Source organism: Aspergillus lentulus, assembly GCF_001445615.1.
Source record: "Aspergillus lentulus DNA, contig: Alt17, strain: IFM 54703, whole genome shotgun sequence".
In the NCBI taxonomy this organism is placed as follows: Eukaryota; Fungi; Ascomycota; class Eurotiomycetes; order Eurotiales; family Aspergillaceae; genus Aspergillus; species Aspergillus lentulus.
In genome coordinates, this window is record NW_028322112.1 from 896,557 (window position 1) to 921,272 (window position 24,716).

The 24,716-nt window shown below is 51.1% G+C and overlaps 5 protein-coding genes across 5 annotated transcripts; all 5 read left to right on the top strand.

The window, feature by feature from the left end:
• Positions 1 to 617: 617 nt before the first annotated feature.
• On the top strand, positions 618 to 4,348 carry ALT_9337 (uncharacterized protein; the record flags this gene model as incomplete). The annotated part of the gene is made up of 2 exons (XM_033561969.2): positions 618 to 3,154; positions 3,466 to 4,348. 2 exons carry the CDS (start codon positions 618 to 620, stop codon positions 4,346 to 4,348), a joined length of 3,420 nt encoding a protein of 1,139 aa, XP_033417860.2.
• Positions 4,349 to 7,169: 2,821 nt separating this feature from the next.
• ALT_9338 (putative C2H2 finger domain protein) lies at positions 7,170 to 10,733 on the top strand (the record flags this gene model as incomplete). The annotated part of the gene is made up of 1 exon (XM_033561968.2): positions 7,170 to 10,733. The coding sequence occupies one exon, from the start codon at positions 7,170 to 7,172 to the stop codon at positions 10,731 to 10,733; it is 3,564 nt and encodes a 1,187-aa protein (XP_033417859.2).
• Positions 10,734 to 13,067: 2,334 nt separating this feature from the next.
• Positions 13,068 to 15,731, top strand: ALT_9339 (putative C2H2 finger domain protein; the record flags this gene model as incomplete). Its single annotated transcript, XM_033561967.2, has 4 exons — positions 13,068 to 13,768; positions 13,824 to 14,087; positions 14,149 to 14,841; positions 14,894 to 15,731. 4 exons carry the CDS (start codon positions 13,068 to 13,070, stop codon positions 15,729 to 15,731), a joined length of 2,496 nt encoding a protein of 831 aa, XP_033417858.2.
• A 2,091-nt stretch (positions 15,732 to 17,822) lies between these two features.
• On the top strand, positions 17,823 to 22,848 carry ALT_9340 (chromatin segregase YTA7; the record flags this gene model as incomplete). Its single annotated transcript, XM_033561965.2, has 2 exons — positions 17,823 to 19,890; positions 19,949 to 22,848. 2 exons carry the CDS (start codon positions 17,823 to 17,825, stop codon positions 22,846 to 22,848), a joined length of 4,968 nt encoding a protein of 1,655 aa, XP_033417856.2.
• A 787-nt stretch (positions 22,849 to 23,635) lies between these two features.
• ALT_9341 (Sec63 complex subunit SEC66) lies at positions 23,636 to 24,577 on the top strand (the record flags this gene model as incomplete). The annotated part of the gene is made up of 3 exons (XM_033561964.1): positions 23,636 to 23,735; positions 23,799 to 24,112; positions 24,191 to 24,577. The coding sequence occupies 3 exons, from the start codon at positions 23,636 to 23,638 to the stop codon at positions 24,575 to 24,577; spliced, it is 801 nt and encodes a 266-aa protein (XP_033417855.1).
• Positions 24,578 to 24,716: the final 139 nt, after the last annotated feature.

Here is a 24,716-nt window from a genome sequence, read left to right on the forward strand (position 1 = left end):
TTAGTATTGGACTAAGGTTCGGTCCGCTTTCTGCCTCAGAGAGGCTGGTGGAGATCCTTCTCGTGTGTAGCAGCGTGTTTTTGCGCTTGGTTCAAGACGAGGGTTATTATCTGGCTTGTTCTGCTCTCTGGATTCTCCCTCATGAATATTTTGTCCCACGCATTTCAGTTGCTCCAAACACAGCGTAGTAGGCGTCAGGCTCGGTTTCCAGAATAGTCTGCTTGCTTGCAGAGCAGACTCCTGACACCGTGTGATCCTGTCTTCGTGTGGCCCAACTATTTGTGCCCACCGCGCGCCTTTACTGCGCCTAGGAATTCATCACTCTTTTCCCCGAATGCATGCTTATTTTTACATCGCTTTCATCATCGCCTGATCGCTGATCACTCGCCTTCCTCCTTCTGATTGATCACTTCTGACCTATAGCTTTCTGTATCCATATCAAGTCAGTGTATATCTTAAGACCCCGTCGAGCGCGCTTGCAAATGTACAGTTCTGAAGCAGCAGCAAACCCAATCGAGTATCTGCTGACACAATTATCGCTACTACATCAGAAATCAACCTACTGGGGACACGTCTTCTTCTACAGTTAGCACTCGGCCACGCCTCACTCTACCACAATGGCAGGGTCGGGCAAGAAGAGCAAAGGCAAACCGGGGGGCAAGCAGAAGAATAAGAAGGGGAGAACCCAAGAAGCGTCTGACAACCCATCTGAGACCCCTTCCGCTGAGCAGCAAGACCAACAGCCGCAGCCGGAGGTCGACAGCGAACCTCCTTTTGATCAAGAAGATCAACAACTACAAGCAGAGGTTGGAGCCGAACCTCAACCTGCTGAAAGTCAAGGACTTGAATCAAACCTTCCTCTACAGTCTCTCCCGGAACCTGCCCCCGAACACGGACAGGCCCCGGAACAAGTTCCAGAACTGGCGCACCCTCAACCTGTTGCAGCGACAGCCTCGGCTGTGACTGAAAATTGGGAAGACCCTCAACCATCGACGAACCTGGGCCAAGAGGATATCTCGAGTCAGCCGCAGACATTGAACGATGTGAGGAACGTTTTTGAAGCGACTCACGAGTCCATTCTGGAGGAATTAGCGGTACCGGACCCTCCGACAGAGACAGAGACTGTTGAGACGAATCCTGAGCGTAACCATGGTCTGAGTGGTCAGAGTGATGCTGCCGACGCCCCAGAGCCGACCCCAGTCACGGCACCTCAGACTCCCATGTTTCCAGAAGCAGCAGCAGCTTGTCCGTTACCATCGCCGTCTCTGACAGAGACTGAGTACGTAGCGGCGTCTTCTCGCTCGAATGCTGCTTCCCCGGCACCCAATCCTTCCTCAGAAGCCGAAGCTGAAGTCGATCTCCCAAATTCTCAACAAGAGCTTACTCCACCTGCGGACCAAGCCATTTCGCGAGCATCGGACCCAGCTTCGTCCTCGCGGCCACTATCTCCTGCACCTGTAGCAGCATCTTCCGAACCGCCGGCGTTCTCGTCTGTTTTCCAGATTGCCTCTCCTGCCTCAGAGGCGGCATCCGCTGCGTTACATAGTGCATCTCCTGTAAATCAACCTGCCTCTCCTACGTTTCATACAGCATCGCCTGCATCAAAGCCATCTTCGCCCATTCCACAGTCTGCATCTTCTCACTATAGAGGCGCCTCGCCCGTCATGGCGAACCCAGCGTCTCCCGCGCAGAGACATGCCTCGAAACCCGCCTCTCCCCATGCAAAGGCCAGCAGTCCGCTTACTCGTCCCTACATGTCTCCAGCGGTTTCGCCACACGCTACGCCGTTCGGACCTCCGCCGCCAGTCCCCAGCGTGCCTCACTCAATCGCTCCTAGCTATGCCACTGCTTATCAATCACCTGCGATGAGTTCTGCTGGTTACATGCCTCATTATGCTCCTTACTATCACCACCCCTCTCCAAATATGCGTCCCACTCCTCGCGGCTCAATAGATCCTCATTATGCGTCGGCCTTTCAAGCCATCCGGGATATGGGGTTGCCAAATGGGCACGGTGTGAATGACAGGGGAACCATTTCACCCCCTCAGGAGCAGCACGACGAGCCTATTGAACTTCTCCAAAGAATTCAAGAGGCTATCCCGGACATCAACCGCCTGCTGGATGGGTACAAGAACACAAAAAGCAAGCTTGCATCTCGGGAGGCTGAATTTAAGCAGATGGAAAGTCAACATGAACAGGCATTGATGCACAAGGATTTCTACATCGAAGCACTGCAGAACCAGATGAGGAAGGCAGCGAACGAGAGTGCGGAGGAAGCAACGAAATTGAAGAACACCATAAACGAACTCAGAATGGAACTAGGCAACCTTGAGGAGAAGAGAAAGGACATTGAGGAAAACCTGGCCGCGGCGGAAAAGTCCAACCAGGAGCTCCTGCAAACGAAGTCTGAACTGGAAGGGCAGATCGCCACTCTGAACACGAACATCAAAGAAGCGCAGGAGGCGCACGAGCAAGAATTGGAACGTCAGAAGGATGAGAGAGTGGAAGCTCTTGCAAATCAGAAGCAAGAGTTGACTGAACTATTTGAGGAAATCAAGGCCGAAGACGAGAAAGCGGCAGCGGAAGCTTTGGCAGCTCGGGAGAAGGAATTACTCGACCAGCAAGAGACGATGAAGGCAGAATACGAGAAGGAGAAACAACAACTACAGCAAAAGCACGACACCCTGCAGGCCGAATTTGACTCTAACGTGACTGAATTGACATCGAGGGAAGCCGAATTGGCCTCCACAAAGGAGGAGCTTGACTCCAAAGTCACGGCATTGGAGTCGACCAAGACCGAGCTTGATGACAAGGTTGCGGAGTTGGAGTCGACTCAGACCGAATTAAACTCCGTAAAGAACGCACTCAATGAGAAGCAGAAGGAGCTGGATCAAAAGGAACAGCAGTGGACTGAAGAACGCACTGAGTTGGAGGCTCGGATTTCCGCCAAGTGTGAAGAGCTGGCCAACTGCGAGCGCGAGAACAAGAAGCTGGAGGAAGATAACTTGCTCAAGGAGCAACAGCTTGAACGTGCAGTTGAGGGGATGCGCACCACAATCGACAATTTGGGCAAGGATTGTGACAGGCTGAGGAAGACACTCCACAGTCTTGGAGAAGCAACTGACCTCAAGAGCACCAAGGGAGACTCATTCTTGTAAGTGACCTAGTGCGTTGAGACTCATCTCATCAGCGCCAGACTGTCTTTCCATCTATTGATTTTTCCTTTCTGTCTATATTCTCTCTTTTCAACTTCCTCTCACTCTTCTTCTTTCTCTTATGGCCAGACTGAAACTCTACGCTCTTTTATGTTTCTTCTTTTCTTCTTTCCTTTGTCGATTTCTTTTCAGCGCATATACTTGTCTCTTGACACTTCCTTTGTCTCTATTGTTTCGTCTATAGAATGATCACGATGAGATGTCGGTAACGCTATAAATGTACCTGTTCTGATAAGAATCTCAAATCTAGTTTGGACTGTTTCGACCAGCTCTCTCGTCTTATCGTTTCCTTGTCCAAGGAGCATTTCACGTACCTCCCGATTGATCCTCCCAAGGACATCTTGTCTAAGATTCCTCCGGAGCTCCCATCGTTCCTTGATAATACGCCAGCATCGCGGGAACTGCGTTCGGCATATGTACAGCATGTCATCTCGAAAACTTTGACGTACCGGATCTTCCAGCCGTTCTTGTTCACTCTGGGCAGGCGATACGACAAAGCGGACACTTTCTTCCAGATGCTTTCAATGGACATTCGCCGCAAGTCCGTCAGACGGGAAGCATTCTGGAGACAACAGACACTGAAGGCAGCGTATACCACATCGGATGCGAAACAGTCGATCAACGTCGTGGCTGCGGTGATTGTCGATGAAATCATCGATCTTATCAAACACTTCGCCGACCCACGACATCTCGATTCCCTGCTCATCGGCGTGCGCAAGATCGTCAAACTCGCGGCGGAGACCTGGAGACTCGCTCGTGTCGAACGAGAACTGATAATAGCTAGCCTTCCGGCTCCAGATGCCGAAGGTGTTTCTAATGATAGCTGGGACGAATATGGGGCCCCGAAAGAGGGCAGCGTCAGTTCCATGAACGACCCCAGCCGACATGTCATCCTGCGGACTTTCCCCCAGATTACCCGGGAGGCTGCACACGAGGATTTCGCCGAGGAAGAGGAAAAGGCCAGTCCTTGCACGTACTCAAGGGGAACTGTCTTGTACTCTGACTCGCCTGTTGTGATGGCACGTCTTCAGGAACTTGCTAAGAAGTCGACCGAAACACTGGCCAGCGGAGAGGACTCGCCGCGTCGTGGCTCAAGAGGATCACTCCGCTCGGTGGAAGTCACTGCTCACTGATAACTGCTCATCTCAAGATATTTGAGCTGATGCTACGGATAGAGAAATTTGTTTATGTGTCTTATGATCTTTTCTTTGGGTGACTCTACTTTCATTTCTTCTTTTTCTGTCTTTATTCTTCTCTTGACCACTATTTCCGTGGTTTACTGGAGCTTAATTCTCCTCGACCTTCCTTGGTTTTAATTCCCTTTGTTCTGACTATCATTCTGTTTCAGTCTCTTCTGACCTTCCTTGTCTCTTGGTTATGGAGAGGCTCTGTGCATTTCTATCCCGTCTTTATTCTTGTATTTTGTTTGTTCTTCTTCACTTTTTGACCATTTCGGGTATATCCACCCTCATGTCTTAACTCGACTTTGTAACTATGCTGGTTCCGGGGATTCAGACATGCCTGACGACCTGCGGAGCAGCAGATCCTTCCTTTCTTATAAAGATTTTTATGAGCTTGGTTATTCTTTGTTATGGGAAGATGTACACATGGCTTTTAACGGTGAAGGTTTATTTATACTATTGTCAGAAAAGCTGCCTTGTCTATCACGCTGTATAGGGTTTCAAAATGCATCCAAACTTGTAAATACATATCAGTGTCTCTTCCTTCTGCTCAGATTCCAGGGCTACTCTAAGCGTATCAGCCGAGTAAATCATACTATTGCCCGGGATATAGTAGGAGGTGGTCGTTGTTTCAGCGCTCAGCACCGCCACCCATTGTGATGTCAGAGGCTCAGAGCCGATTAATGGTGGGACATCCAGATAAGAAGGGTCTGATTACTTGTCTCAGAGCATAAAAAGCTTGTTTTGACTTCAAAGGTTGCTTGCGGCTACAGTTGTCTATGAGTAGCTCGATCAAGGGTCTGACTATGGGAGCATTGGCTCGATCAATTGAAAAGGTTCCCTGGATGACAATTGATCTCAGAGAACGCGAATTTGGGGCTTGGTCAGTGTCTACTGCATGATGAGAAACATTCTTCTTTGATGTTGGTGAAACGAGGCTTAGAGGGGAGGAAGTGATGGCGATGGAGAAATATGGAGGCACATTCTTGCACAGCCTCAGGCAGGGCTGACTGGCGATAGTATTCATAAGGTACCATAGTACGGAGTACCGGCTGTCTTGTCAAGATTTGTATTTGATTGGTGGGTAGACAACTGTGGCTGGGGAAGCTGACCGACTAGCTCTTCCTGAGTACTACTACCTACCTTTAGGTTATAAATAGGTAGGTCGGTAGATACTCCGTACTTTGTTAGGTAGAGTATCAAACCATGAAAAGTAGCTCATGCAGTAGCACTAGTAGTTTCATGGAGCAGCAATATGGGGTCCTGTTTCATGATTATCTTTGTAATTGATAAACTTTGTCTGCTGTAGGTCATCCTCAGCCGTGGAGGAAATAAGGATCTTGCTGACCCATGGGTAGTACGATAGACCCACGAGATTTCCCGCTTGATCCTTGATCGCAACGGAGAATCGTTCCATGGGTTTAGTGTAGTCTACATACTAGATACACTAGATACACAGAATGAAATATCGATCAGCAAGATGCAGTTCCAGCAGACGAACTGGTTATAGTAGTTAGAGCCTAAGATCACCGGTCACCTTCCTGTTCGTACCTTCCGGACCGTGCACATTATTTGGAAAGGAGATAGTTGTACCGGTGTGATACCCCTCCACCACATATATACTCTTGCAAGTATCTGCATACTATAAGCGTCTTGCAAATTATACAACGCAGAAGAATGAATAATCCAACCCTTCCATGATACTCAAAATTGCGCCCAAAATAAATATTCCTGCTCTTCTCTTATCCCGACACAGTATCAGAGGACCTAATCTAAGATATCCACCTATCTCGTAGCTAATAGCCAAACCCCGCTTTGCTCTTACTGGCTGACGACGCGCTGAACGTCTGACCCCGGCGCCATCTGTCTTCCAGCAATGGAGTAAACAGGTATAAAGACCGCCAGGATTAATATGGTTTCGGCTCCTTCGTCGTATCGTCCTAGTCGCTAAATTACGTGATGCGATACAAGTGCTAATTATAAATCTCTTATGTAGGGACCCCTCTACTTTGCCGCAAATACCGTGAGCCAGTCCAGCTGTGGCTCAGTCGTCCAGCAGTTCCCCCTTCTCAGCCGCAACTCGCAAGGCTTTCTTCCTCACCAGGGAAGTGTGGCTACAACAGTGAGTAATAATACCATGCACCAGGGTAATGACCAAGGTAGTTTATGTGATCCATCTAGCCTCTGTGCCGCTCTCTTCTTTCTTCCTTGCCTTATTATTCCCTTGTTTTACCTGTAATCCTCTATCTGCTCACCTTCCAACTGCCCCCTCCACCCCTCTGTTCCCCCCCGGCTGAGCTGAGCAGAGCCTCTTTCAGGCACAGAGTGTGACTTAAGTCTCTCTGCCCCCTCTAGCTTCATTCATCTTTCCCTTTCATGACTCCACTCACATCTTCTTCTTCGCCCGACTTTTATTCATTCTTCCCTTTCCCTGATTGTCATCTCTACTGATAGTCCGGTCCTGCTTTGGTTCGACCTCAGCACACTCGCAACTTATCTGACCTAGAGCACTACAATTTTATCTATTGAGGTGACTGTTTTGTAATACTCTTACTACTAAATAGAAAGAGCAACTCCTGATCCTCATTTCTTGTTGTATAAGGTACTCTTGACTCTATTACTTCCAGCGTCGTCCTTGCAATGACCATTGGAGTTGACTTTCAATAAACGCAGAGATATGCTTTCCGCAGAGCGTCATCTCTGATCTTGTTGGCTTTATGATCAGCCTCCAAGCGAGCAAGGTCTCTGCAAAGCACATTTTAGCACCGCAGTCATGTCGACGCTATCTCCCCAGCTGGTCCGCAGCGAATCCCCGACCGACATGGGGTTTCCAAACGCCAACTTCTCAGATCCCTATCTCTCCGCTCCGTTGGACCCCGAGCAAGATGTATTCAAATCCTCAGGTATCAGATTGACCCCAGAGCCTGGTCGGCACGACCTCTGTGAGGTCTCGACCTCTCCTTACAATCACAATGTGAACGGCGATTCTGCGCAAGGTGCTGAGACAGCTGGTTACCCGACGTCTTATTCTGATTTTTTGAGTCCCGTCGACGACTTTTCGAGTGACCTGAGTGCCCATGCTTCCCCAAGCGGCGATCAACCGCCGGGAAGCATAAATATGGATTTGCACTCATATCTCGATGCATGGCCACATGATGTGAGTTCATCCAACATGGCTGTGCCTGTTGAGTCACCATCCGTGGACTCAGGATCGGCAGCCCTCTCTCAGCCAACCCTGGTCACCTCACAGCTCCTAACTCCGGACCGGACTAACCACCCGAGTCCTGCGTCCGGCTCGACCAATCGACAAAACAATGAATCCCAATCGCAGTCGGGGCAGATGCTCACCATAGTCACGGCTCCCTTGGACAACAACCTCAACGTTCATCTCTCCTCTGATGCTGCCCGAGCAAGAAGCCCGATTGTTACGGTCGAAAGCTACTCGCGGGGAGATTCCCCAGTCAGGACCACCGTTTCCGTCCGACGGCAGCCGAGCCAGTCTACCACACACCTTTCGCCTGGCGGAGAATCAGAGGATGGGGATCACAATACCTCATGGCAGACGTCTGAACAAGCGATCGCACGTGCGCACGATGGTTCCTGGCTTTCCGATGGCGCCACTGGCCAGGCCGGCGTCGCCCCTACATCACGTGATGACACGTATATCCTCAGTCCCAATGAAGTAGAGTCACGGCGACGGCTTGAAGAGAAGAACGCGGATATTTGGTCCTGGTCCGCCACAGTAAGCGTCGCCGGTAGTGAAGATGGAGACGACAGCTCTCGTACCCGCGGCCGCAAAGTACCAGCAGGCACACGACGCAGGGCGAGGAGCGCCGGAGACCCTGCGCTACAGCAGGACTACTTCAACCTGCAATTTGGACCCTACGGGCCGGCCATCCCTGGACCCGGTGCGTTAATCCATGAGAGCAGCGACGAGGAGCTCAGTGACAATGATTCCGAGGTCGAAGCAAGCGATTCGGGATCGCCCGCCGCCAGCGTCAACGAAGCGAGGTGGGCTCAAGAAGATCTTGCAGATTCGCCCGTGCAGGACCAGCCCAACTCCGCGGACGGAGAGCCGGCACCACATCAATTTCTGGCAACTCACCCATGGAAGGACCCGGATCACGACTCTACTCCCAGATCAGTTCGGATGCAGCCATCAACCGCCAGCGCCGCTATGATGGAATACCAACGACGCGCTCGAGAAATAGATGCCATGTCCCGTTATGCAACTTGGGGTACGCGGCCCATGAGTGAAATGGAAGTGAATAGTATTATTGGTGCGGGAGGTTCATTTGCCAATCTGTCTATCAGCCAGGACGCGAGCAAGAAACACACAAGGCGGAGTAGCCTGATGAAGTTCTTGCCACGGAAACCATCGATCAGCGTATTAAAGAGGCCACTGTCAGACCTGTCCCTGGTTGAAAACCAAATCACGAACAATGAGGTCAAAAGTCCGCCCCCGAGAAAGGACAGTTTCCCTCACCGGAAACTCAGCCTTGTGCGAAGCCCAAAGACTCCCAGCCTTAGTACAGGTGGCGCCGTCATTGCAATTGCCGGCCAAATGGCGGCTATTGGAGGCAGAGACTCCCTGAGTACCGTTTCACCACACTCAACGGCTAATCCGTGGAACAAGTTTGGGCGGACACGCAGTCGGAGTGAGATACCGCGGTCTTCTGCACCGGGTCTATTCGACTTGATGACCAGTCACGGAGGTCCGCCTGTTCCCACCATTGGCCACTCACAAACTTTGACGACGGACGATCATGGTCTCCAGCAGGGGTCGTCAAGCCGGCCTGTTGAGACTGGAGATGATGAAGAGGAGAACGATGATACGGCCGAAAAAGGGCAGGTAATGGATTTTCCGGTTCTCACCCGTCTGCCCGTGCCTACAACAGAAGGGTTCAAGGCTCAGATCACACAGCTGAATCCTCGTCTGGAACCTGCACTGATCGACCGTCTCGCGAACGAGCAGGTTCGCAGATACAAGAAGTTGGTTGAGCAGAAAATGAACCATACGCATGCCGTCAGTAGGAAAACCTGCTCTGCGGGTAAATTCTGCTTCGCACAGGGTGGTGAAGCCGTGATACTGGCCGCGCGCGCTGGACCTCATGACTCCGAAGCTACACATACCCAGTTCCAGATCACCGGGCACAGCGGACTGGATGATGAACCTCCCGCGCTTGGAGAGAATGCTGTAACAGCGGCGCAATTTCCTCCAGGCGTCCCATTACCGCCTGTGAAGCGCCTTCCGGCCGAATTCGAGTGTCCCATATGTTTCAAGGTGAAAAGGTTCCAGAAGCCATCCGATTGGACGAAGCATGTCCATGAAGACGTGCAGCCGTTTACTTGCACATTTCCGCACTGCAACGAACCCAAGTCGTTCAAGCGAAAGGCGGACTGGGTTAGGCATGAGAGTGAACGACACAGGCAACTTGAATGGTGGACTTGCACCGTTCATGATTGCCATCACACATGTTACCGCAAGGACAATTTCGTACAGCATCTCGTCCGAGAACATAAGATGCCCGAGCCAAAGATCAAGAAGACGAAGACGAAAGGTGTGGGGCCCACATCTGAAACACAGGAAGAAAGCAGCCGCGAGCGAGAAGCTGAGCAGCTGTGGGAGTTCGTGGACCAGTGTCATCATGATACCTCCAAGGGACCGCGGGAGGAACCCTGCCGTTTCTGCGGTAACGTCTGCAACAGCTGGAAGAAACTTACCGTTCATCTGGCCAAGCACATGGAGCAGATTGCCATGCCTGTCCTGGCACTAGTGCAAGAGCGACATCTGTCTTCCAACGTAGATGCTGGCGTTGCCCCGAAAGCAGTCAGTTACCCTGGCTCGATCGCACAGGAGGCCACCAGCTTTTCACCCGATCTGAATAGCATCAAAGTCGAGCCGGAGCCGCCAATGAATTTCAAAGCCGGACAATCCGAGCCTCCTGCTGGATTTTTGAATCCAACCTACCCACCGACCTCCATAACCCTGCATCAAGGGTTTCTATCCGCTGGGCCAGAGGCGTACACTGCATACGGATCGCAGGCGGGCCTTGCGGGGCAGCATTTCGTACCTCTTCATCAGAACTCTGTCACCTACCCGCCACTGCTGAACGCTGGGCCGCGACCCAGAATAACGACTCAAGAGCTGAGCGTGTTGCAGAATCCGTACCAGCTTTGCACCTCACCTACAGAAATGCGCGCGACGTATGATCCTCAGGGCACACTGCATATGTCACCCCCTCCGGTAGAGAACGGCCAGGCCTATCATGACCAGATCACGCAAGCCACATCGTATCCATACGACGGCTCCGTGGGCTATTCCCGCCAATTTTAAGCCAACATCCGCTGTGCTGGATTTTGGCATTTCGTACCGAAATCCTTGACTTTCAGCCTGTGGTTCCTTTCTTCTTGTCTTTTCTTTTCTCCCTCTTCTTTTCCTTTTTTTGGTGCCTGATACCCCGACCGTACCATTGTTAGCATTCGACCATACTTAGGAAAGTGGTCTCATTTATGTTAGTGGGACTACGTTCTCTATCGGCTTTCGGTTGTTGATGAGATTCATGAGAATTGATGGAAACGGCCCTGGAACCGTACGGGCATTGTCTTCTCTTAAATGATCTGAACAGAATTTGTATTGATGAGGTTTTGGCGTTTGAAATGAGCGTGAGACATCTTCACGTGATCGATGTATATATACCACCAGCTTCTCTCCTTAATATCTTTCTAGCAGCTCTTATCTATTTTGTGGAATGTGGTGGAGAGAATCCGGAAGTTCCCATATCTCTTTGCTACATCAGGTTGTGGGCCGGTTGAAAGCCTGTTACTGTTAGGGATGAATGCAAGTCGAGAATTGAGATATGACGAGTCAAAAGAGGCCCCGAAAATCTGAGGCTGCATTTTAGATACACAAGACAACCCACCGCCCCATCGGTGAGTATCTAGATAGTCTCCCATCTGCGAGGGATGTTTTAAAATGTGTCCAGAATTGCAAGGGAAAAGGGAGAGACAGATAGATAGTATCCAAATGTTCCCACATGAGTATGGATCAATGGGAAGCATATCGTTATTATTATTACTACTTGTTTCTTGTATCTAGGTCTATCTACTGGACAACCTTGTGGATTCTCTCTATTTGTCCTCTGCATAAATAATGACGATGATCATGCCAACAGTAGAAAGTCTATGCAAGCCCTTACAGGCACTGCCACTATTAGGCCAAATGTTGTGGTCGACTTTTCAACTCATTTGTAGTTTTTCTTCTCTTTTCTTTTTCTTTCTGTAATATTCTTCAATCTTTTAAACATGTTGGGGAGTAGGCGTTGTTGATCTCTCGTTCCAACCAAAAGCCTTACATAGCTAGGGCACACGCGTTCTCTCTCAGCTGTAAGCAGCAGTCGATAACGATGTACTCTGATGAGTCTTGAACGGCGAGGAAAGGAATGCAGATGACGAAGTTTATGTGGAAGTTCTGATCCTGGAATGAATTGAATCTCAGTGGGATTATTGTTTTCTGCGAGAAAGGGCGCAAACATTCCATCATTCCTGGCCCAACGTCGTGCCTCTTTTGTAGCTGATAACATCTCGACCATGTGGGAAATGACAGGGAGGAGGTTGATCATATCAATTCATCATTCTTGAATCCCGACTGATCTTCTCTTTGTTCTGCAGATCGAGACGTGCTGTAGCCCAATTTTTCGTGAAGTCTCTGGCCTATACAGCATTATTCGGTGTGCTTGCTGTTACTGTTGCTGTTGCTGTTGTTCTCTACCTTTTTAGACACATCTTAAAAACACCGAATCTTGCAGCCTTCTTTAAAGCAGTAATGCTCTTCCATCTGGTTTTCTTCTGATCTTTTCTCTCCCTCACTCACTTTTCCTCTCTTGATAATCTAATCGCGTGGGGTCCTCTTTCACCCTCTCCTTGCCTTCCAATCCGTGCTGCTCAGTGACATTCGCCTGCATCGACTATCACATTTCTTTTTCCCGGACCGCATCGATCAATTCAGCCCAAGGCTGATTCACCTATCCTCCTGTCCTTCTCGATTTCTGACTTCTTGCGGTCCTTGGTCTTCCCTCTTTTCCCCTTGCTGCTTGTTCTTGCTAAGTAGCTTGACCTTAACGCTTTAACGGATATTACTCGTATTATCCATTCCGATCCACAGCGACAACGATACCTGATTACAGCATCCAGGCACTTCTATTTTCTTTTCATCTATTCCACTAGTCCATGCCAGTTCTTCCCCGTCGTTAGCTCAGATTATCATTTCGAGAAGGGCAAGAAATAGCGCAGTCTGGTTGATCCCCCTGCATTTGTATTTCCCAGCTCTCGGTCCCCATATGCTCCACTTTCTACTACCTATATGAACTCTCGCTAAGTCCCAGCGTGACACGGTTCTCCAGACTGTCAGCTTGAGTGGGTCGACTGTTCGAACCTCGTCGCTCGGCCCCGTATTGCCGACAGGGCGATTCTGTCCCTCCTTCGCAGCTATGAGTGTATGTAATCATTCAAATCCTGATTGTGAACGAGCCATTTCACCTCTCAATGCGAGGAGAACATATAGCGAAAAGGAAATAAAGAAGCACAAGCTGATTGTATATCAAATGACGCCCAGGATTCAAACTCTGGTAACCTCAAATGGGACAACTCCAGTGATGTCCTCCAGGGCATCATGGGGACTCGGGTAATGCCGAATGCTTCGCCTGGCGATCACCCGACAGACGGCTCGACAGCTTCCTCTCACGTCGCGTTAGGCGACCCGGCCTCTTTTCTTGGTATTCAATTCGGCTCCGACCCGGCTGTTCTCCCTCATGAACATTCATCCATCCTCCACCCCTGGCTTCCATGTGGCAGCAATCACCCGTCGCCCTCGTCGTTGTCCCCAGCTCCGAACTACTTGGAGTACTACCAGTACCATACGCCTCAGTTGCTCAATCACCAGGATGCTTGGAATCCGCTCCAGGTGACTGGAGTCCCTCTCAACAGGTCGGCTTTCCATCTGCAGCCCATAGGAAAGCCCTACCAGACCAACGACTATATTGAACGCCGGTGTTCCACCGGGCAATACAGCAACCCCTCGGAAAATGATAGCCAGTACAACGGGCTTGCGTCGGGTGATTCAGGATACGGGAGTCGAAGCTGTACCACGCGCTCGATAGCTGCATCTTCCTTCGCGGTAGACTCGGCTTGCAGTCCTCATTTGGGACCACACGAGTATGAACTGGACGATAGAACGTCAACATTCGATCTGGGGCCATCCGCCTATGGTGAGGTCGCGGAGAAGACCGAACAACGCAATGCGCCTTGCGATTACGAGATTAAATGTGATTATCCCGACTGCAACTGGAAAGGAAAATGTCCATCCGACAAAAGGTTTGTCTCCGACAATTACGGGCCGTGCAGACCATGCTGAGACTGACGGGCATAGGAAACACGAGGCACGACATCGGAAGCTGTACAAATGCGACCAGCCCAACTGTGGCCGCAAGCAAGGCTTCGGAACGATCAATGACCTAGCGCGGCACAAGAAATGCGTCCACAAACAAGAACCGGAACGTGGACCTAAGATCCTATACTTGTGTTTTGGGCGCAACTGCCCCCGGAGACATAAGAGATGGCCTCGACTGGATAATTTCCGTCAGCACCTCTTGCGAATGCACGGGGATGAAGACGCTGATGAGCTTCTGAAGAGGTAAGATAGCTCTCTCCAGTTGGCCCTCTAACACGGCGATATGATATTAAAGTGAATCTAGGTCGCACGAGTGGTACAATAGTATCACACAAGCGAGTGAATTGACGCTTGCTGCCGTTGACCCCGTGTTTGAGAAAGACCAATCTCCAGAGATGCAGCTGCCAACTGAAGAAGACTGCGTGATGGAGGATCTGAGTCAGCCTCCGTGTATTTCAGACGTCGCGGACGAGATGCTCACCGGAGCAAGATCGCCAGAGAACGAAGATCGCTTCTTGAACCCGATCAAAGACGCCAGGGAACAGGAACGAGATCAAGAACCAGTTGACGCCGCACTCATGGCTACTTCGGATACAGTTCATCTGCCGAGCTTCGATTCGCCCGATTTGGCTTCAGCACTTGACCAAAAGCCGCCAATCCACCAAAACAGCAAGAAGAGCGAGTACGTGGAAGAGTTTATAGCGGACGCTGCGACTAACATGATCAATGCACTGACGAAAATGATGAACTCCAACCACCGACGGCATTCCCAGCCGGGAAACGACGTAGACGACCTAACCAGCCATAGTACCGAGCTGTGCAGTCCAAAGAAGGAAATTCTCCAGCGGATTTTAACTGCGGCGTTGGACTGTCTATCTGAAAAACCCGAGCCATCTGGCGACAGTACGTCCAAAGTACCTGAGCGAGAGCCGGACAAGAAAGACTGGATCCAATGCGGAGTCTGTGCGAAACGAACCCGTTTGCGGTGCGAAATGAAGTTTGTATTGACCTTCCTGGCTGCCCTATATTATTCTAACACCCTGCGCTAGGAAGCACCAGAAACGCCACGAGCGACCCTACGGTTGCACATTCCCTAAGTGCAGCAAGACATTCGGTAGCAAGGCGGACTGGAAACGGCACGAGAACTCGCAGCATTATCACATCCAAAGCTGGTACTGTACCTTGTGCGATCCGACGAAGGGGAAACGATACGTGAGGTGGTATTATCGTCAAGAGGTCTTCGTGCAGCATTTAAAAACACATCATCAGGTCGATAATGAAGCGGTGAGAGTTGCGGTCGCGAGTAACCGCGTGGGCGAAAATGGACAGTCCCGATTTTGGTGCGGCTTCTGTCGAGAGATTATTCCTCTTCACAGCCAGGGCCGGGAAGCGTGGAATGAGCGCTTCGACCATATCGATTTTGAACACTTCCGTAGGGGGCAGCGGATCGGAGACTGGGTGCACTGTTGCCATTTGAACGAGGATCGAGAACACGAGGAATCAAAGGGAAGAAACATGGCCGGTGGAAACGAGAATGAGAGCCCGTTTGCCACAGATGACCATTCTGAGAATGAAAATGACTGCTGCAGTGATTGTTCATCGGACACTGTCCTTGAGGAAGATGGAGTAGCTCTCGCCCAGGAGACCTTGCAGCAGATGGTTTCTTGCGAGAAAAATTCTCCGTCGAAGAGGACGTTGAAACTGGAGGATGCTTCCAAGCCTGGGCAATCACGAAAACGAAAACTTGACGCGTTTGGGCCGAGGGTAGATCCATATCAGCCCCACGCAGACGGCGGATCCAAAGCAAAGAGAAAGACCAGGGCTGGTATACCGCTACCACACGCAGGGAGCTCGCAGGTGGCCCGTCATGCCAAGTTCGATAACTGACAGGACTTTCACGACAAGAGGCAGCGTTCTGGTTGTAGCATCAAGGACAGACCCTTCCCGTGATGTTCATCCCATATATGAAGCACAAGTTATACATGATTTCATGTTATATTATGGCATTTTCAAAGCAGAAATGAGCGAAATACCATTAGCGCAATCAAACATCCAACTGAGCATCGAAGATATTTCCATGGCACATGTGAGGTATATAGTACAGTGTAAAAAAAAAAAAAGAATAATGAAAAAAGGGAAATGAGACAGAACGAAAGGCCTTAGGAAAGACAGAGATATCATCACTTTTGCGCGTTCGTTAATTCCCTAGCCTTCTTCTCGAGAGCCGCGACCTCTTCTACTGGCCTTTAGGAGGTGCACCATAGCAGAGAGCAAAGCAAGCGAGCGCTACTTACGATTTTTCTCAAACTTGGATTCATCCATCTCAAGCTTCAACCAAGTCCAGTAAATAACCTGGTAGGTGAAAATGGCCCCTAAGAATACTTTGGCGAAGGGACTCGCAAAGGTCTTGTATTGAGCGAGCTGGATCTCAGTTAGCTTGCCGCCCGCAATGCATTTATGTAAAGGATTTCGTCCGTCCCAGGACGGTTGATGTACAAGCATGCAGACATAAAATCTGGCACCTAGAGAAATCACAAGTAGGGGGAAACACTGACCCCTTCTCTGTAAGCACTTGATCCTTTGGAAGCATCGAACCGGGGCCGTGTCGAAGTCAAGGTTCTCCGACCAGATGGGGCAGATCTGAGGAGAAAAGAGGAGGGAGCTGAGAAGCTCTGAGCCACCGAGCGAAAGAGCATTCTGATGTCTTTCCTGATTTATTTCCGCTTTGCTGAATTATATAGGAGAGTATGGAATATATCCTGAAGGCTTAAGAAGCATATCATTTGCCAATGAGGAACGAGAAACATCACTGACTCAGCCGTCACATGATATCAAGCGCTGGGTGGTCCCGAGCGGCTCTGCGCCGAATGACGCAAGGCATCAAGCGATAAGCGATGAGGAACATGCGGGGCGAAAATCCATAGACGATCAGCTTTGATGACATGAGGGTTATCATTGATTGTTCCTGACATCGCTATGTTGGTTCATTTGACCGACTTCCTACTGGCAGCCAACCATCGCAGAAAATGGGTTGAAAGCAAGTGAAACTGAACTCAGACATCCATTTTGACTTTAATGGCATTTTTGATGCGATTTACGGACAATTTACACGGTGTTTTGGGGTCTCAAAGGACAGGAGGATGAGAGCACAAACAGCATCCAAAAACTGACTGTTTCCCTAACCGCAAAGTGAGCGTGTGGTGCCGTGGAGCATTCAAGGCCCAGAACGGCACGTGCGTTGCCGAAATGGGCTGGTCAACGGCATGTCGCTAGTCTACAACAGGACTAGTTGTGGCGCATGAGCGCGGCTGTCTGTGTCTTGGCTATGTGTGGCTGGTGCCGGGAAGCAAAAAGGCGTCGCGAGTCTTTCCGCCCTTTCGGTGTATTATTGCTTATTCCACAGGGTCTAATATTGGAGCGGACATGCTGGCTGAGAGCATCGTTGCTGCTATTCCCAGGTGCTCCATTCGTCTGTCAGCAAGACTTTATTGACATTTGCTTCACCTCTTTGGCTGTGAAGAAGTGTTTTCAAGTGACGCGTCTGCAGTTGGTTAGGGAGATTTACCTCACTCGACCTGACCCGCGCGCATTGGCGCTTCGCCGTCGACCCCGTGCGAGAACTACCTCGCAACCCGTCGGCCAGGCCTAACATATCCGAGATTGATGTTTCAATGTCTGATTAATATTTACAAAATTACAGCTGTTTATGATATTGTCTCTTAGACTTTAGCTTGAGGGGAAGGGGGCTTGTTTGGGCTTCGTTACCTTTTGTTCCTCTCACTGGCCCATTAAGCACACTGTTTCTTGGTAAGTCACCGTTCACATCTTCGTCGGCTTTGTCTCAGGCACAGATAAAAGTAAATAATTGTTCCTCTTTTATACGTGGTCCCTATCTGCTGGCCCACATACGATGTTGAGTTTGCTGACATGGTGACCGTGAGAAGAAGTCATTCTTCACGACGCCCATCGCGACACATCATGCCCCGACCAAAGCGCACTATCGAGGAATTGGCGAACAAGTCGGACTCGGATGACGAGAATTACAGCGATCGTCCAGTTCGCTCTTCTCGCCACTCCGCTCGATCGAAGTCGAGGAAGAAGCCGAAGCCAACGAAGAAGAGAGCGCGTCGCCATTCTGACGACGACATCACATCCGACGACGATGATATTTTAGATGATGCGGACGAGCTTGACTTCGATGATGAGGATGAAGAAGACCCGAACGCCCCGAAGAACGCAAGGGGCCTCACCGCCCGGAGGGCTGCGACTAATCGACCGGTATATAACGAGGGCGATTCCAGCAGCGTCGACGATGATTTCGGAGAGGCGGATGACTCCGAGCCCAACCATTCGCCGAAAAAGCGCAAGAGCACCGTCGTGACATTGAAAGTGAATGCACTCAAGCGCCAGCCTCTCCCTGAAAGCGGCAGGCGGATGACTCGCCGTACTCGTGACCCCTCAGAGGATATCGTCGCCCTGACGAACTCCGGTCGACATATGGAGCTCGTGGAACGAGGTACACACAGTCCGGAGATGGAAGCGCGGAGAAGCCGGCGTGGGTCTCGCGCCTCGAAACGTCTCAATTTTGGGCCTGAAAAGGTCGAAATTGATGAGAAACCGGAAATATTCGAGCCTATAGAGGAGACTTCGATGGAGGTCAAGGCTTCACAACCAGAGATTATGGAAAGCGATCATCAAGGAGATTTTGAGGAAGGTGTTCCATCGGGCCAGGACAGCGGCGATGGTGCAGCAGAAGGCGACGAGGTTGGAGTCGTGCCCGAATCTGAGAACGGCGATGTGAAGCATCAAGAGGAGGACGATGAAGACGACGAGGGTCCAACAACGCGGAGGAGGAGGAGCAGGCGCAGTCGAAGTCTGCCCACTGAAGAGGCGCAGCCGGGCGAAGACGAGGAAGCACACCCACGTCGTTCCAGCCGCAAGAAACCCAGAAGCTCTCAGCGAAAGCGACAAGATGACGAGAGCGACTTTGAGCCTGAGGAGGACGAGTCGAATGACGACGATGATGAAGAGCTCTCTCAGTCCGGAAAATCACATGGATCACCGCGCAAAGCCAGTCAAGCTCGAGATGAGGAGGAGCAGGATAGCACCGCCGGTCGGCGTCCTGGTCTACGCAAGAGAGCTTCTCGCTCCCGTGGACAGTCCGAAGCACGAGGGGATATTGCCGAGGAGCTTGCTGAGGAGTTGGAAGATCTCAGAGGAGATCGACCCCGCAGAAGGCTTCAGACAGATATCGTTTACGAGAAACCCAGGCGCAGCCGGAAGGATGTCGACTACCGGATCATTCGACCGGATCTCATTCTGCCCATAGAGGAAGCCGAGAATGAGGTCAACGAGTCTCCTTCACGGCGAGGTCGGGGAGGTGGAGGCAGCAGTTGGCAGCGCACACTTTTCCCGACATATGGACCTTTTGGAGGCGGCGGGCCACCAGCGATTCTGGCTCCTCCTGGCGCACCTGCTGCAACAGGGGGTGTTGACAGCGATAGTAGCGACGATGAAGTAATGCAACACCCCAAGGGCGTTGCGACTGGCGGCTCTGTGTCCGGACCTCCAGGTGCAGGTCTTCTTGCTTCAGCGCAAACCCATGGAGCCGATCCTCTACAAGGTCCATCCGGAACACCTGCCAATCTAGGAAAAATCAAGGATAAGCAGGCGCTTGCTGATGCCGATCCCTTGGGTGTTGACGTTAATGTCAATTTCGACAGTGTCGGTGGCCTACAGGGGCATATCGACCAGTTGAAAGAGATGGTTTCCCTTCCGCTCCTTTACCCCGAGATCTTCCAACGTTTTCACATCGTGCCGCCAAGAGGTGTCCTTTTCCACGGACCCCCTGGGACAGGTAAAACGCTGTTGGCAAGGGCCTTGGCCAACAGTGTTAGCTCCGAGGGTCGCAAAGTTACATTCTACATGAGAAAGGGTGCGGATGCGCTGAGTAAATGGGTCGGTGAGGCTGAAAGGCAGCTCCGGCTGCTCTTTGAAGAGGCTCGAAAGACTCAACCCAGCATCATCTTTTTTGATGAAATAGACGGTAAGTGCTCGCGTCGAGTCCGTGGCTTTTATGTTGCTAACGCTCATCTGCTCTGCAGGACTGGCGCCCGTGAGATCAAGCAAGCAGGAACAGATCCATGCCTCCATCGTGTCGACCCTGTTGGCTTTAATGGACGGCATGGATGGCCGCGGCCAAGTGATTGTCATTGGAGCTACAAATCGACCGGACTCTATTGACCCTGCTTTGCGTCGTCCTGGCCGCTTCGATCGCGAGTTTTACTTCCCGTTGCCTAATACGGAAGGTCGGCGTGCAATCTTGGATATCCATACCAAAGGTTGGGATCCACCTCTCCCTGATCACATCAAGGACGAACTGGCCGAGATCACGAAGGGCTATGGTGGAGCCGATCTCCGTGCTCTTTGTACCGAGGCTGCTCTCAACGCAGTCCAGAGAAGATATCCGCAGATTTACAAGTCAGATCAGAAGCTTCTCATCGATCCCAAGAAGATCGATATCACTCCGAAGGATTTTATGCTGGCTATTAAGAAGATCGTCCCCTCGTCTGAGAGATCCGCCTCCTCCGGTGCTACTCCTCTACCCAAGACCGTTGAGCCTTTGCTTCGTCGACCATTATCCGATATCAAAACCATTCTGTCCGAAATACTCCCACAAAGAAAGAGGCTCACAGCTCTCGAGGAAGCTCAATTTGAGGAACCCGAAGGGCCAAAAGGCTTTCGCCGTGAGCAGATGCAGCAAGAATTTGATAACTCCAGAGTGTACCGTCCCAGAATGTTGGTGCGTGGGCCTTTCGGCATGGGCCAGCAACATCTTGCAGGCGCCATCCTCCACCATTTCGAGGGTCTGCACGTTCAGGCTTTCGACCTTCCGACCCTGCTCAGTGACTCAACCAGGTCTCCCGAAGCGGCCGTCATACAGCTCTTCCAAGAGGTCAAGAGGCACAAGCCCAGCGTAATATACATTCCAAACCTTCAGTCTTGGCTTGATACAGTTGGACCGACGGTCATATCTACTTTCCTGGGCCTTTTACGATCTGTTCCCCCTTCAGATCCTGTTCTCTTGTTCGGCGTCTTGGAGTCGACCGGTGAGGAGGTGGATAATGGGCTGCTCGGCAACATGTTTGGGTTCTCGAAGAAGAACTTTTACGACCTAAAGGCCCCGGATTATGACGCTCGACATAAGTTCTTCGGTAGGGTGATCGACTACGTCAAGACCTCGCCGTCCGAGTTTCCGGATCCCGAAAATCGTAAACGAAGAGAACTCGAGACACTGGAGGTTGCACCTCCTCCTCCACCGAAGCCCGCACCGCCTCCGACCAAGGAGCAGCTCAAGGCCCAGAAGAAGAAAGATCACCAGACCCTGAATTTGCTAAAGATCAGGATCCAGCCCATCATGGACCAGATCAAGAAATACAAGAGGTTCAGGACAGGCGTAATTGACGAGTCGCAAATCCGCTACCTGTGGGAAGAAGATGATCCGAACATTCTTACCAGCGACTTGCCCATTGAGCAGCGAACAACGTTCAGGCCCTTTGAAAAAGCCTTCGATAAGCATGGGGTCCCGGGTCTCCGGGAAACTGTTTCGGGGAAGTTCTTCTACAACATGGAAATTGTGACTATTGAAAAGAGACTTTCCAACGGTTACTATAAGCGACCTAAGGATTTCCTGGCTGATATCAAGCGCCTGGCAAAGGACGCGCGACAGCTAGGCGACCAAGAGAGGTTGTTGCGAGCCAATGAACTTCTTTCCAACGTCGAGGTGGACATTGCCACAATCGAGCAGGCGGAGCCGGCCCTAGTGGCGGAATGTGAGAATGTTTATCTGCGGGAGCTGGAGAGAGAGAAGCTTGCAGCAGAACAGGCCAAAAAAGCCGCGGGGGAGGAAGGCTATTCCCGTCTCCCAGCGCCCGGCAATGTTCCTCATGGTAATACGGACTCCGGCCCTTCAAGCGGACCTGTGGTGCTTGGTGAATCGTTCCCGGATGGGCAAGCTCGTCCGCAGACACCGACGCGGCGCTCGGCCGTGAGCTTTCTCACCAACGGTTATCATGAGGGTGGTGGCTCGGATCTGAATGATCTTAGTAACCATGCCACGATCAGTAATGGGTCTCACGAGTCTCGCGGCGATGGAGACGGAGATGTCTACATGACCAATTCTGAAGATCATTCTGGCGAGAGAGAGACGCAGGGAAGTTCTTTCGGTCCCTCCGCCCAACCCAGGCCGCCATACTCGCACACGGCGCCTTCGCAGCAAGTGAGGCGTGAATCGGGATTCTCAAGTCTATCTCAAAAAGGACCAATGACTCCGATGGCCCCGGGATCACAGCCGAATGACTATACAAACGAGGCATCTACCACGCAGACTACCTCGGACAAGAAGTCCTCCGAACAGTCCTCCGTGCCGCAAAATTTCACCCAGAGTCCTATGGCTGCGCATGGGCTGCGGCACGACTTCCCTGACCTCACTCAATACCCCGACCGTGTGTCGCAGGAGGAGCATCTCCCGGATACACAGCAGCCGGAAAGTAGCCAGCCCTCTCCGCATCCCCGTGAGTCCTTGCCAGGACACGCAGACTTTGCCGCCGTGGAGAGCCAATCCCAGCCCAAACATCAACCCCCTGTGCCCTTGTTTGAGGCGCCTGTCAAGCAGCCCTCTCATGTCCCCACGGCTCTCCAGTCATTGCTCAACAACGAAGATCTTTCTCCCAAAATGTCACTTGAACACGAACTTATCGACAACCTACACAACCAACTGACGCAACGAACCAGCGGGTGCTCGGTCGAGCAGCTGGAGCAGATCAATAGCAACTTGATGGACTACATCTGGCGGATGCGAGGGGAGTGGAACCGCAACAAGGTTGCGGCTGGTATCAGAGATACCTTCAATGAAGTTCTGGAGGACATGCAGGCGATGCAGGAGATCGGCCCCATCAGTCAAAGAACAAAGGAGCAGCTGGGGGCTGATATCTTCCATGCTTAGACATGGTACCTGAACTTTGTTTCTCTTTTCGCTTTCCGCAAGTCTCTAAAATTGTGTGCCTTGGTTCTTTGGATAGGGACAGCTTAAGGTCGCTTATTTCTGATGATTCTCTCTCCTTTCGCTCTTGACATTTCTTATACCTTTGCCTGTTCGTGAAGTCTCCAGCATCATCTGCGAGTACCCTTTTTACATGCATTCTACGAACATTCTCACTGACTGGATATTTTTTCCGGTGTTTTCTGCGATTATTAGGGCTAAGAGGGTTTTGCGTGGGAATGCATGCGTGCACTGTTTTTCGACATTTCCTCGAGCTACTTTTTACATTCTCTGCCTGCAAGACACTACATTGTAGATAAGATGATATAAAGAAGTCATTTTCCTTTTCAAACCGAGCTCATGGTCCGTCGTAGTACGTAGATCGTTGATGCAGGTAGACAATCGTGAAGAGTGGAGGCCATGTGATCTGCGCCTAAAACACCAGGCTGGCCTTATCCTCCCTCCGCAAGAATCACCATACTTAGGTTCCAGTCACGCTGCCTTTCATTTGTTATTCCTTTTTCCCTTTCATGGACTCACAGCAGCTTCAACACTGAATATTCTATCACTAAGGGCCGTCTAGCCCCACAATTTTAGTCTTCAGGCGCAGGGAACATCGCGATCCCCTACACAACCATTGTTGGCGATACTATGACCCAAGTCTAATCTGTACTACTAACCACACAACGCATTTCACCTGACTCCTTACCCCTTCCTATAAATCTTCGAAAACACCTAAATCAGTCACAACATGGTGGATTGGCTCAGTCTCGCCGTGCCGCTCGCCTACCTCGGCGTTCTGCTCGGCTCCCTAGCAACTTTCTCGTCACTATACCGCAAGCGCAAGGCCAGTGAGTTGACTCTATCGCCCCAAATGGAGCCTTGATTGCTGATCCAATTGTCGCGATTCGCAGGAAAGGCAACTTCGTTAGAACCATGGTTCCCCCCTCATCTCCAACGAGACATCTACTTCTCCCTTCTCCATCTTGACCCGCCGCCCTCATCCTCGTCGAAAGAGAAAAAGGCCCCAGCGGTGCCGGAGACGGTACTAAAGGCCGCGCTTCTCCGGCGCGCAACTGAGGATATCAAACGCGTTATGGCGCTCCGAAACCAGAAGCAGGCGCTGGCTATGCTTCTGCAACGGGGCAGTGTCGGGGACGATCTGTGGCAGCGATTCCAGCGGGCGGAGAAGGAGATGGAAGATGAAGTCCGGGATGTTGTTGCTGAGGTATGTTCTTGATCCTGTTTCATTTAGTCCCTGCCTGCGAGGGGAGGAGTTTTGCTGATTCCGGTGCTTTTTCTCCAGGCCAACGCGTACGTGCCGAACTGGGGCCAAACAATCTTCCAGTCCGCGAACGAGATGCTCAACAATGCGCTTTTCCGTGAGCGGTTGCAGTCTTACCAGAACAAGTTGGCCGAGGAGCGGGAGTGGTGGGACAAGAAGAAGGCGAGCATTCAAGAGGGGTTTATGAAGGAGCTGGATGCAGAGAGTTCCGCTGCCACAAAATCCGAGCAAGCTACATCTACCACCACGACTACCAGCTCCACACCCGGAACGAAGACTCCTGAGTCGTCCGCTGCGCCATCCACTGCAGCTCCAAGTGATGATGAGGCTGTATTGGTTGAAGCTGCCGACACTGCGGCGGGTGGATCGAGCAGTGCCAGTAAGAAGAAAAAGAAGGGGAAGAAATGAAGATCGGCCTTTTAGATGGGATTTTGTTCATTTCATGAGACAATTTGACCTCTGAAACCATTATTGCCACGGAAAACAGAGTCGTACTCAGAACGCCCGCTCTTGACGTTTAATCAAGAGAACGAACTTTAGGTGGGCT